At 50.0% G+C, this 13,757-nt stretch overlaps 1 protein-coding gene across 3 annotated transcripts; it reads right to left on the minus strand.

Moving 5' to 3' along the window:
* Window positions 1–1,965: 1,965 nt before the first annotated feature.
* Window positions 1,966–7,806, minus strand: LOC138243119 (uncharacterized). 3 transcript variants are annotated; one of them, XM_069198624.1, is made up of 7 exons: window positions 7,570–7,806; window positions 6,316–6,355; window positions 5,399–5,592; window positions 4,801–4,955; window positions 3,869–4,257; window positions 3,245–3,453; window positions 1,966–2,510 (listed from the first exon to the last, which is right to left on the minus strand). In XM_069198624.1, the coding sequence occupies exons 2-7, from the start codon at window positions 6,329–6,331 to the stop codon at window positions 2,229–2,231; spliced, it is 1,245 nt and encodes a 414-aa protein (XP_069054725.1). In that variant the 5' UTR covers window positions 6,332–6,355; window positions 7,570–7,806; the 3' UTR covers window positions 1,966–2,228. The 3 variants fall into 3 exon arrangements, with proteins under 3 accessions (XP_069054725.1, XP_069054724.1, XP_069054726.1); XM_069198623.1 differs by having other exon boundaries at window positions 7,445–7,806; XM_069198625.1 differs by having other exon boundaries at window positions 2,334–2,605; window positions 7,445–7,803.
* Between the last annotated feature and the right edge of the window lie 5,951 nt (window positions 7,807–13,757).

Genomic DNA, 13,757 nt, shown 5'->3' on the forward strand with positions numbered 1-13,757 from the left:
GTGTTGCAGACAGTAGCTGCGGTCACCCACTTTATCTGTCTCTGGAGCTGTAATCGGGAGCATTATCAGATATGGTATTTCAGTGTGGTTCGGTCATCTATCGGTTCATTTTAAATGGCAAATGACCCGCCTCATCCAGACAGCTTTCAAGGTCAAGGGAGTGAAACAGCAGCCCTCCCCGCAGGCCATCTTTGAAAAATCCCTAATCAGACAGACAGGAACAATGATATCAGATCCTTCCCACATCCTCAACCCTGAATACCAACTTCTTCCTTCGGGCAAACGTTTCAGGGTTCCCAAAGGTAAGTGAAATGGATACAAAGATTCCTTTGTTCCACTATGCATTACAGCTGTCAACACAAAAATGTCAAGGATAAACAATTTTGACTCTTACAACCCACCTGAGTGCAATATGTTTTTGCGATGTGTTATAAACGTTCCATGTTATGTGTTCTACTGTACATGTGCAATAGAATGATGTGCAGTGTTTTTCTTATTTTTTGTAATAGTGTAATGTGCAATGATTTTATTTTCTTCTCTCTTTTTGTGCATGCTATTTAAATGTACAGGAGTGCTGGGTGTCCATACAAAATTCCCTCAGGGGACAATAAAAGTCTTATCTCTTTGCTGGAATTTTTTTTTGCCCATCTGTTGAGAGAATTGAAGTGTGAAAGAGCGTGAGGTGTTAAAGTAGCTCCTGTCAGGTTTATTATATTGCTGTTGCTTTGTTTGAATATACTGTTATCTGTTGTGGGAATTTAAAAAAATCATCTGTGTTAGTGTGGGTGTTGCTCTGTAAATGGCTGACTTAGCTTTTAACTCATCATTCTGTAAGGTACAAAACAGAGCAGAAGATATATAGGACTTTATTGATCCTGAAGGGAAATTGATGTGTTACAGCAGTCCAAGACAAGCCAAAAAAACAGAAAACCAGACACCAGAATAGACGAAAAATTAAGATGCGTACAGCAATACAAAATAAATATTAAAAAAATCACTTAAATAGAAATATAAAAGACTCTTTTCACAGGTCCCAGGCTCTTACACAGTCGGGTCTCCCTGGGGGGCGGCGTTTATTTGAACATCTCTCCAGGCTCCGTTCTTGTGCCTGTGTCTTCTGTAAGTCTCTCTTTCAGCGAACTCAGAGCAAGAGCTGCTGCCCTCTAGTGGTTACTGAAGTAGGGGAACGAACTGACATCACCTCTTCATGTGGTTGAAGCAGCTGGAGTCACATTAGAACATCCCCAGATAGGGTGGACATAATACGGTCACTACTGTCATGAGTCTGTTATGCAGCTGTCGATGGGAACATATTAATATTTAACTGAAACTGCTTTCCAGTGAACATTAATACATGCATGAACTAATACGAATGTCATTTAGTAATGGCGAACTTCAATGTCTGTCTTTGTTCGTAGCTGTATTACAGCTGGTGAATGTAGAGCCATGTGCGATGTGAGGGCGTGGTGTGTGAGAGTGGGTTTTCAGAGATCATGGGGAGCAGAGCGATCTGAAATGAAGGAAAGGCATGTTTAACTGGGGTGTAAACCTGAAATGTGTTCGGTCACCTCTGAGTGTCAGTTGAATAGATGTGTTGTCTTTTGTTATTTGGATGGGACTCCACCCTCTTGGCTCTCAGGGTAAAGCAGGGATATGGAGAAAAGGTTGTTTAGTCAAATGGAGGGGTACGTTTGTACCCCACCCCCACCACCCTTTATGTACAGAGGAGCCTCCTGTCCTGACTGGAGGAGCTCATCCAGGTGTGTCTGGAGAGAAGCCAGGGTCTCGGCTTCCACCACTGGGCTGGGCGGCTTGTTCCACACCCCTGCCCCCCTCTGTGTACAGAAGACCCTCCTGTCCTGACTGGAGGAGCTCACCCAGCTGTGTCTGGAGAGAAGCCAGGGTATCGGCTTAAACCACAGGGCTGGGCAGCTTGTATCACAGACGGCAAAGGAATCAGACTGCTCCCATCGAGACCATTTTATTGTGCAGTTCCATTATTTCACGCTATACAGATGGGGATCAGGCACATGAATTACACCGCGTGTGGGGGATCCCAAGTATGACATTGTGGAGCTATGTGACAGTCACCCCCCTCACTTAAGCTGTCCAAATGCCATTAATGAACATAGTCAAAAAGGTGCATTTGAAATTTTCTGCAGTCACACTAGAAACATGGACATAACCAAACCCCCCTGCTGTAGATCAGCAACACCCTAGCCTTGATCCTAGTCTGCATGAAAACCCCTCACCAGAACCCCAGGAGCAGGGAAAAGCGATTCCCATCCTCCATGACATCCTAAATCACCACATGACATCATCAAGAAACTAGACAGATGGCCTAGCAGGGACTCCATTATAATGCAGGAAGCGCAAAGGCCGTGAGAGAGCTCTTCCCGGCCCTCTTCCTCCTGCCTCAGACTCCGATGGCCATGTCCTGGGAGAGGCTCAGCTGCTCCAGCTCTTGCAGGGCCCGGTCGTACTCCCTCTGCAGCTGCTCCGCAGACAGACTGGAGGGGCGCAGGGCCAGGAAGCTGTAGGCGTCTTCGCAGTGAGAGAACTTCTCCCCAACACTGGAGCAGCAGGCACACAGCACCTGGAAGGACTGCAGTGTGCGTGTGCGCAGATCAATTGTGTGTATGTGTTGCATTGATGTACACAGTACAAATGTGTAGTGTGTATACAGTATAGTTGGGTGTAGAGTGTGGTTGTGTGTATTGTGTATACAGATCAGTGGTGTGTAAAGTGTGTATGCATTGATGTATGTAGTACGAATGTGCATGCATGTGTAGTGTGTCGTTGTGTATATTGTGAATACAGATCAGTTGTGTGTACAGTGTGTGTATGCGTTGCGACGATGTGTACAGTATGAATGTGTGTGCGTGTGTAGTGTGTATGCGATGTGTTGATGGATATAGTACGAATGTTTGTGCGTGTGTAGTATGTATACAGTATAGTAGGGTGTAGAGTGCGATTGTGTCAGATCAGTTGAGTGTATGCATTGTGTTGATGTGTACGGTGCCATTGTAGTCAGAATGTGTGTAGTGTGCATTTGTTCACAGTGTGTAGATGTGTGGAGAAAAATGGCAGTTATTAACTCTAAAATGAATGTCTGTCCTAAAATATCGTAGTTTCCTTATTTCCAGCTACTGTAGAGAGCTACCCGTCTGACTGACGGAGGCTCCCACTGAAATTTGGGAGAGAAAATCACACCACCGATCTGCCCCTCTGCCCCTCCACCCACCTGCTCCGCCTCATCCAGGCTCTTCAGGTACTCCTCCTTGAAGTCCTGGATGTAATCCAGGAAGCTCTCTCCCGCCTCGGTCTTCTGCCCCAGGCTGGCGATGGCCACCCGAGCCGTGTCGCAGAAGTTGTGCAGCCTCAGCAGGATCTGCTGGACGCGGGACAGGCAGCGCTGCACCTCCTGCAGCTGCTTGGGCTTCCCGAGCTTCCCTGAGGGAGAGGGAGAGAGGGAGAAGGGTGGGCAGCAAGCAACAGGCACAAGGCAGGGTTCACCCTGGACAGGACAGCAGTCCACCACAGGACACACACACACACACACCCTGGACAGGACAGCAGTACATCACAGGACACACACACACACACACACACACACCCTGGACAGGACGGCAGTCTATCACAGGACACACACACACTCACGCACCCTGGACAGGACACCAGTCCATCACAGGACACACACACACACCCTGGACAGGATGCCAGTCCATCACAGGACACACACACACACACACACACGCTGGACAGGACACCAGTCCATCACGGGACACACACACAGACACACACACACCCTGGACAGGACACCAGTCCAGGACCAGGCATGGACACCCCCCTCAATCGGCACGCTTACCTATTTCCACCAGCACCTGGGAGTAGACGGCCTGCATGCGGTTGAGCTCGGCGGCATTGTCCCAGATCTCCCGGGTGAGGCAGTTGTCCTGCCCGTAGAGGTAGCGCAGCTCGCCCTCCAGGGCGCTCAGGCGGGCGTTGTTGCTCTTGTCGCTGTAGGCCCAGCAGCCGCCCTGGCGCTGCCTCTTCTCCGCCAGCTTGTCCTGGATCTGCCGGCCCACCTGGGCCTTTTCCTCGTTCAGGCGGGCCAGCCGGTCCTTCAGGGCGTGGGCCTGTGCCCGCAGCGCCTCCGCCTCCTGCGTCTTCTTCTCCCTCTCCTGCTGCTCGCTCTCGCGGACCGCCTTCACATCGCTGCAGGTGCCGGCCACGCTGCCGTTCAGGCTCTCGTACCTGCGGTCGAGAGAGAAAGAACAGGCAGGAGGAACTGAGTCTCTTTAGTCTGAAGGGTGTGTCCCACACCGTCAGACTGGAGGAACTGAGTCTCTTTAGTCTGAAGGGAGTGTAAAACTATCTGAAAGCGTTTGAAAGCGGAGAACAGAAAACACCTCTTTGCACAAAGTGTGGTGGGGGTGTGGAACAACCTGCCCAGCTCTGTGGTTGAAAACTGGCTACTTTCACACCATTGCAGCCTCGGATCCATTAACCATTAAAACAGGCTAGACCGGTTCGAAATGAAAAAGAGGACTTGGCCCTTCTTATGTTCTCACGACAGAGAAAAACGAGTGCCTTGGGGGGGGAACGAACGTGAGACTTGACGTATCGTTCAGTAGCCTTTATCCATTTGCTCAGCTGTTCAGTTCAACCCTTCCATCTTGAGGCTGACTGAACTCCGATTAAAATGATGAGAATGATATTTAACCCCCTTCCCCAAGAGAGCATCAACAGACCCAGCAGTCGCAGCTGGAATTCCCCAGAGAAAATAAAGATGCGTACTTTTCCACGACGTTCTGCACGTCGGAGCACATCTTCTGGATCAGGGTCTTGGACAGCTCCAGGCTGACCCGGGCCGACTGCATTTGCTGGTCCCTCACCGCCTGCCGAATTGCTGGGAACACCCGTTTCATGATGTCGGTCCCCACATTGGCGCACTTCGGGGGGGGGGAAGAACCGGAAATGAGAGAGAAAGGTAAAGTTACTTGTTCCCCACCCCCACCACCCTCTATGTACAGAAGAGCCTCCTGTCCTGACTGGAGGAGCTCACCCAGCTGTGTCTGGAGAGAAGCCAGGGTATCGGCTTCAACCACAGGGCTGGGCAGCTTGTTCCCCACCCCCGCACCCCTCTGTGTACAGAAGAGCCTCCTGTCCTGACTGGAGGAGCTCACCCAGCTGTGTCTGGAGAGGAGCCAGGGCATCGGCTTCAACCACATGGACTGGGCAGCTTGTTCCACACCCCCATCCTTTGTGTACAGACGTGCTGCCTCCCCCCCCCCATCAGTTTGAAATACACTTCCAGGCAGTTGTCCACTACACGAGCATCACTATTAGTGCTGATGGGCCAGCAATAATGATATTTAAAGGGCGCGTTGCCTACCTGTAAAAACGTAGCCGCCGTAGAGATGCACAGCTTGCGCGACTCCGTCCCTCCCTGGTGGACTTTGGTCTCCAGATCCGGGTACTGGCAGAGGCTGAAGTAGGACACCTTGAACAGCACGGCTGCCTTCTGCACCACGGAGACCAGCTCCTGGAGCTGGATCACCGACTGCACCGCGTGGAAACCGGCCTGGACTGCGGCCGCACGCAGGCGGAGAGAGAGAGAGAGAAACCGGACAGGAGGCCACGTTAAAATCCGCCGCGGGCCGCCGAAAAACAGCCAGATGGCAGACGGATAAGACGGGAGGGGAGGAGAGCATTCAAATGCAGCTGCCTCGGCCGCTGCTGGAAAAGCTCGTCCCAGCAACAGGGAGGAAAGAGCTGGGAGTTTGCGCCATTCCCGAAGGGGGAACCACAGCGCTGTTTCCACTTAAATCCAAAAATAAAAATTAATTTTCTAGAACATCGATGAGGAAATGGTGGTAACCGAGATCTAATAAGCGGGTCTTTTAGTAGTAACGAGTAACTTTTTTTACTAGTTGTTTGAGGACGCCTCATTGTTGAAGGCTGATAATTCGGCCCTTTTCCGCCAGAGGGCGCCCCAAGTCCTATCAGACTTCCATCAGGTCTACGCGTTCCCACAGTTGAAGCCATTTGGACATAAGGAAGGGATTCCCGAGGATAATATAACCACCCGCGGCTGTTTTGGGGGGCATTCATTTTCGATTTTGTAAATTAGATTTCACTTGACGCTGCTCAAGAACGTCAGCTTTGATTTTCTCAGTATTCCGTCCTTATAATATAACGGGATGAGAAGTTCCTTCGTTTAACAGCGTCTGATCTTTAAGCCGACTTGTCACGCACATGGCATGCAGTCGGTGATCCTTTTTTCGACCTCGGAGGTACCAACACACCTACCTTTGTTCTCCGCCATTTTTGTTGCTGATCTTCTTTACTTCTGGAAAAGAGAGAGACGGGGATCAAAATGTTTTTTTTTTAAATAGCTTGGTTTCTCCCTCCCTCGTCTTTTTAAAAAATCTGTGGTCAGTATCTGCTCTTCCTTTCTCTGCATCTCTGTCACCCTAAGCGTCACCCAGGCGGGGCTCCACACTGGTGGGGGGTGGAGGGGATCCCCGTGACCCGGAGAGAGCTGGAGAGTCCGGAAAGGCGCTATATAGGTGTGAGGGGGTTGAATAATATGACCTGTACCCCCCTTTTGGGTACTTTTTCCAGGGTCCTTCATTATAGGGGCAGCTCCAGCGTGCGTGTTTGCTTCTTCGCTGGCGAGTAGAGGGTCGCTGGTGTGTTTCTGCCGGTGCCTCGCTGTATCTAATGAATTAATTCCTTATATACAAAGGGGCGGAGCGCGGAGCGGTGACTCTGTGCCTCAGGGTCTGCCGGTTCCAATCCCGCGGCCGGCAGTGGTAGCCCTTCACCCCAACTGTTCCAGAGGTGCTGTATAAATGGCCGACCCTGCGCTCTGACCCCCAGCTCCCTGTCTGTGTATCTCACGGAGAGCAAGCTGGGGTCTGTGAAAAGACACTGTATAGGGCTAGTTAAAGTAATCTCATCTTATTTTATAGCTGCTGCCTCTACCGCGTTTGCTGGGGATCGGAGTGAAGTTGCAAATTCTTACTGAATGACAGTTCTAGTGCTCTTCACGCGAGACAGGGGAACCCGAAAGAAAGCCACGCGCGTGTCCCTTTTTAATCCTTATTGCGTTACGCATCGGTCACTAAAACCCCCAACAGACGCAGATCTGAACCTTTCTGATTGGAACAGGAACCCGAGACACACACAGCCCTGCACCGTGAAAGACTGCGGCGGGGATTCATTCCACGCAGAAAAGCAGAAACGGACACACACGCTGGGTTTTTTTTTTCTGTCCACGTTTTGGCGTGGAATTAACTTTTAAGCCTGCTTAAAACACACACACACACAGGACAGGACACCAGTCCATCACAGGACACACACACACACTCCGTGCTCGCGTAGGATCGGCGCGTCCGTGTGACCCTGGATCGTGGATTAATATCGGCGTACCCACCCCGACACACAATGCAGAGCAAAACCCGCAAACCCGCAGGCCAGCCCGATCAAGCGCGGCAGGACCGGCAAGCTGATCGCGCGATGCAGCGGCCACGCAGAAGAGGACCGAGCTCAAATACGCACCGAGGAGCTGCTGGAAACGCGCGTGAAAGGAATAAAAGCGTGCGAGAGGAGGAGGAGGTGGGGCAGGTTGGTGATACAGACCTGTGTGCGCGCGGCCCCGCCTACCCCCTCCCCTCGAACCTCTCACCCCGCGCGACACGCAGCCTTTCCTGCTGAAACGGGTGATTTTTGAAGAGGTGGCAGTTTTCCAGGCCAGTCAAGATAAGAACAGGCGCCGGCTTTCCTCAACCGTCCGCTGTCCAACCCGGCTGTGTCTCTCGGGGCACGTCCCGCCTTTCGCTTGCGTGTGAACACACCTGCATCCACGAGGGGCCCGTTCAGCCCGTGGGACCCCCTCCGCCCCCTGTTTGATGGTGAGGAATTAATTGTTCCGAGGAGCTCATCCAGCTGTGTCCCGAGAGAGGCTTCAACAACAGGTTGGGCAGCCTGTTAATAATAATTAATAACTCCTTACACTTCTATAGCGCTTTCCTGGACTCTCCACTCTCCAGCTCTTCCCAGGTCACGGGGATCCCCTGCAGCCCCACCTGGATGATGCTCCAGTCCGCTCAGCACACAGCAGCTCTCAGTGGGGAGGAGAGCAGAGGGATGAAGCTAGTTCAGAGGGGGGTTATTAGGAGGCCATGATGGGTAAAGACCAGGGGGGGAATTGGGCCAGGACACTGGGGTAACACCCCTACTCTTTCCCAGAAACACCGTGGGATTGTTAATGACCACAGAGAGTCAGAACCTCGGTTTTACGTCTCATCAGAAGGACAGTCCAGTGTCCCCATCACTATACTGGGGCTTCAGGACCCACACAGACCGCAGGGTGAGCGCCCCCTACTGTCCCCCCTCACACCTCTCCCAGCAGCAGCCTCAGCTTTCCCAGGAGTCTCTCCTCCAGGTACTGGCCAGGCTCACACCTCCTGAGCTCCAGTGGGGGGGGGGACTGCCAGCTGGGCACTGCAGGGTGAGATGGCCGCTGGCCACACCCCCCACCACCCTTTGTGTAAAGAAGCGCCTGCTGTCCAGTTTTAAACCCACTTTCGTGCAGTTTATACCCCAGCCCCGGGTTGTGCTTCACCATGAGCAGTATGATACTGGGGAAAAACTGAAACTGGACGCCAGCCAGACAAACTGAATCCTTATTTTTTAGATTGACTTCTGCTCTCGCAAATGCTGACTGTTAACATACCCAAATGTGATTTTAAGAAGTTCCCCGATGGCCTGAGGCTATTTGGATGACATTTTGTTGAGATAAAGACGAATTTAATGGAGCAGGAAACAATGATCCGCAGACCTCAATTGAACCGAGCCTATAATATAAATTCAATCAGACTTTCACTCTTTTCCAGGATTCAGCACCATACGTGCTGATGGAGTCTGTGAGCAGAATCAGTGTGTAACCCTGTACCCAGATAGTGGCAGGAGCTGTGAACTCCTGCTGCATTCACATGCTAAGCTCTAACCTTCACGCTGGCTTGAGCACAGATGCTTCTCACTTCCTGTCCCAAATTCCCAAATGGGGAATGTTTACACTAAACTCCTGACAAGAAAGGAATGTTTTAAGTGCTTTCCGAGTCCTGGGAGTGTCCTGAGAAAGCTACCTCGAAGACAGGAGGGGGAGGGTGTAGAGAAACGTGTATTTATAAGCTGTGTAGAGGCATGTCCCCTCTGAGCTACTACAACTACTATAGTCCTTATTGTGGTTCCTTGTATGCCTACTATAAAGCTTGGCTGGACGAACGGACACTTCAGGCTCGAATCTCTTGGTTTCTACAATGCCAGCTGATCTGCTGGAATATCGTCAAGTATAACAGTGGCTAGGACTTCGATGATCGTTTATGGTGTGTATTTTCATATCTGCACTTTGTTAAACACAACAATATGATCCTAATAAAGCTTAGAAGATCTGGCCTTTTCAGTATTTAGGAGTTAATTGATCTGAGGAGCTCATCAAGCTGTCTCCTGAGAGAAGCCGGGGTTACCGGCTCCCAGCAGCATAGCTGTTCCCCACCCCCACCCCCCTCAGTGTAAAGCAGTGTCTCTGTTTCTCAGTTCCATTTGCCCTTTCACAGAGCTCCTGTTTCTCTTATCTTTTTCAGACATCCGCTGGGTTGACGTCGTCCCCGGGGCTTCAAAGGAAGGCATGCTAAGAGCATCCTGCTAACAGGCCACTGCTGGAGGGGGTGGGAGTGTTGGAGGCCAAAGGCGTGTTCTGGCATGCCCCTTCAATAGCTTCAGATCACTCCAGATCATCTTACTGTGGCTACTGAGGTGGATACACCCCTCCTGCTCATGTCCTCTGGCGTTCTGTGAGTGTGTGAGCCCAGCCGTCTCCGTATTGAGAACAGGTTTTTGTTTTTTTACTGTCCTCCGGTTTGGTATTTTGCCACGTTAGTATTAATTTAAAATTATGCCAAAAAAAACTAACTTGATTTTTATTGTGTTCCAGATTCTTGTAAAGCAGAGTTTTTATGATTTATTTATTTATTTTTATTATTGAGCCCACTCCTGAAAGGTAAAAGGACTTATCTTCTGTAGGACTTCTGTAGGACTTGTAATCCAAACCTCCAGACATCATGAATGTAGTAGATGATATCAGTCTGAAGTTGACTCCAGCTGTGGAAATCCTGATATTCAAACATACTGTACACTCATCCCTCAGGAAATGGGTACCTTGCTTACGAGTACTGAGTACTCTGTCACTGACAAAACATGAAACAAAACATTTTACTGTCAGTGTGGGACACCCCCTTCAGACTAAAGAGACTCAGTTCCTCCAGCCTGTCAGAGTGGGACACCCCCTTCAGACTAAAGAGACTCAGTTCCTTCAGTTTGTCAGTGTAGGACACCCCCTCTGCACACACACACACACACACACACACACACACACACACACACACACACACACACACACACACACACAGAGCAGTCCTTCTAGGTGCTGTGTGCCTGCTGCTCCAGTGTGGGGGAGAAGTTCTCTCACTGCGAAGACGCCTACAGCTTCCTGGCCCTGCGCCCCTCCAATCAGTCTGCGGAGGGAGTACGACCGGGCCCTGCAAGAGCTGGAGCAGCTGAGCCTCTCCCAGGACATGGCCATCGGAGTGTGAGGCAGCCGGCTCCTTCCCCACTCTCCCGGCAGAAGGAAGACGGATAGGTACTTTATTCATCCGGTAAAATTCAGGTGCTACAGCAGCCAGGCACAGTCAACACAGCACAGTACAGATGTAGTAATACAGTAATACAGTAATACAATACAATAACTAAATTAAATGGAATAAAGAATTACAAACAAAACAGAAAAGGCACACAAAGCAAAAAAATGAATGTACAGAACACAAGGAAGGTGTAATAGACAGTATAGATATTACAAACTCCCAAGCACATTGCAAAGAGTAGGTAACTATTGAACAGTTGTGAATAATAAATGAATTGCCCATTCCACTTCCACCTATTGCACTATAAACCAGATGTAGACAGAGCGCCAGTAACACAGAGCATCAGTTGTTACAGAGGAATCAGGTTTCAGGAGTACAGGTATGGTGTTGCAACAGGTCAGTGCCCCTGCCCCCGCCCAGACATACTGTAGTTGGGTTGTAAAGTCTTATGGCAGAAGGCACAAATGATCTTCTGTAATGGTCCCTGTCGCACCCTGAGTACCGGGAAAAGCTCTTTCACAGCTACAGCGCCTTTGCTGTTTCTGCAGGATAGTTAGTCACTTGGTCCTGCTAGGCAGTCTGTTTACTTTATTGATGTTAAACAATCAAGCAGTGTTAAACAACTGGAGGACCTCACCCGGTCTTTTCTCAGGACACAGCTGGATATCGGCTTCAATGATAGGGTTGAGCAGCTTGTTCCCCACCCCCACCACCCTCTGTGTAATGAAGAGCCTCCTGTCCTGGCTGGAGGAGCTCACCTAGCTGTGTCTGGAGAGTAGCCGGGGTATCGGCTTCAACAACAGGGCTGAGCAGCTTGTTCCCCACCCCCACTACCCTCTGTGTAAAGTGGCGTCTCAGTCTCTGAGTTCCAAATGCCCTTTCAAGGAGCTCCTGTCTCTCTGCTCTTTTTCAGACGTCCGCTGGGTTGACTTCATCCCCGGGCCGGAAGTAAAGACATTTTGAAAGTATAACAGAGGACAGTGCTGGAGGGGATGGGAGTGTAAGAGACTGGGAACATGCTCTGTCAGACCTCTTCGACAACTGTAAATCATTTCCTGCCACAATCGAAGCTCAAGTCTGCACAAGTCTCTGGCACTCTGTAAGTGAGTGAACCTAGTCGCTTCTGTCATTAATTTCAACTGGTCAGGACCTGTATTCAAATATTGGGTCTTTTTTTTAACATGATTTTAGAACAGGTTTTGTATTTAATTGTCCTCCATTTTGGCATGTTTCTATGAATTTGAAATATGTTTTCATGTTGTACAAAAAAGTAACTGGATTATTTATTGGTCCCAATTCTCATGAGCGAGTTTTGTGTTTTATTTTTTTACTATTGGACCCACTCCTGAGCAAAGCGTTTATTTTCTGTAGCTTACAGTCGAAAGCTTCAGACATCATGAATCAAATAGGTGATATCATTCCGATGTTGACACTATGGCTGGAAATCCTGACATTAAAAGTCGGACTAAAGAGACTCAGTTCCTCCAGCCTGTCAGTGGGGGACCCTCCCTTTAGACTAAAGAGACTCAGTTTCTTCAACCTGTCAGTGTGGGACCCCCCCTTCAGACTAAAGAGACTCAGTTTCCAGCCTGTCAGTGTGGGACACTCCCTTCAGACTAAAGAGACTCAGTTCCTCCAGCCTGGCAGTGTGGGACACTCCCTTCAAACAAAAGAGACTCAGTCCCTCCAGCTGGCAGTGTGGGACACTCCCTCAGACCCTGACATGTACTCTGTCTGGTTGCTGAAATCGCCGTACATTGCTGTTAACACACATGACTCTGGTGATTTCACTGACACTTCACAGAAAAGGCTCATGTGAGCCCCTGTCCACACAGCTGCGTACATTAGTGAGAGAAACACTGGGGGCTGCTTGTGTCAGAACACTGTAATAGGGTCTGCAGGAATGCCTCCTGGTAGAGGTGTCTGCCGAAGGGTGTGGGGGCAGAGCAGTCAAGACCCGGTGCATCGCCCCCTCGACTCAACTGTCCTGCCCCCTCAGTTTTGGACAAAAGGACTTTCACCTACTTAACTCGGGCCCTAAAAAAACAGATGTGCTTTGTCAATGGTCAGATAATGAACACGAACCCCCGAATTCGCAGGTCCTGCATCGGGCTGTCTGATGTGCCAGAAGGGCTATCCGTCCATGAACAGCACCTATTCCATGGTGTCTGCATTCCTGGGTGTCAACATTATTATAAAGCAGCTCGAGAAGGTTTCCTCTAGGTAACAGGTAAGGACAGGTAACGAAAAGAGCAGCAAGGCAGCGCAACGTTTCAGCCTGAAGAAGGCTCCACGGCCCGAAACGTTGCCTTTCTTTCCTTTGTGGCAGGGAATAAACCCATTACCCGTCCCTTTGCAGCATTATTACGATCTCGAGGGCTCGGGTGGACCGATGCCTTGCAAGAGTTTATCCTAATACTTTAGAGTTATTCTATAACGAGGACCGTAGTTATCGGAGTCTGTGCCTGCTGTTTTCTTAATCTGGAGGGGGGACTCCTGGGAAAGCTGAGGCTGCTGCTGGGAGAGGTGTTAGTGGGGCTGCACACTGGTGGGGCTGGAGGGGATCCCCATGACCTGGGAAGAGCTCTGAGTGGAGGGTCCAGCAAGGCACTATATAAGTGTAAGCAATTATTAATTATTATTATTATACTTCAGGACATACAGCTCCACTTGCTATTATTATTATTATTATTATTATTATTATTATTATTATTATTATTAACGATTCAGAACGTCGGTGCATTTTGCTACTTCGGGCAATAATAAAAATAATCGCGCGGGCGCTGGTGAACGTGAAACCGGGCTTCGTCGCTCAATGCCAGATGGCTCATCGGTATCTTGATCACTACCGTCAGGGGCCTGGTTGCGAAATTCTGCTGGGGCAGTCACAGCGGCTCTGTTTCACTCCCTCCCTCCGAATTTCAGACGGCCCCCCTACAGATTTTTCCCCTGGAGCAGTCTGAGTAGGTGCGGGGTTCTGCAGCCCTGCGAGCCTTATATGGTGTTTCTTACCTGTTCGGAGCACTATAAAACAGGCTCAGAGAA

This window comes from Lepisosteus oculatus, chromosome 14 (genome assembly GCF_040954835.1).
Source record: "Lepisosteus oculatus isolate fLepOcu1 chromosome 14, fLepOcu1.hap2, whole genome shotgun sequence".
NCBI classification, from domain to species: Eukaryota; Metazoa; Chordata; class Actinopteri; order Semionotiformes; family Lepisosteidae; genus Lepisosteus; species Lepisosteus oculatus.

Coding starts and splice junctions, on each gene's coding strand:
- LOC138243119 (XM_069198624.1), bottom strand. Junction 3,454..3,868: donor CCAGGTGCTGGTGGAAATAG/GTAAGCGTGCCG, acceptor CCTCTCCCTCAG/GGAAGCTCGGGAAGCCCAAG. Junction 2,511..3,244: donor GCCTGGATGAGGCGGAGCAG/GTGGGTGGAGGG, acceptor GCGCCCCTCCAG/TCTGTCTGCGGAGCAGCTGC.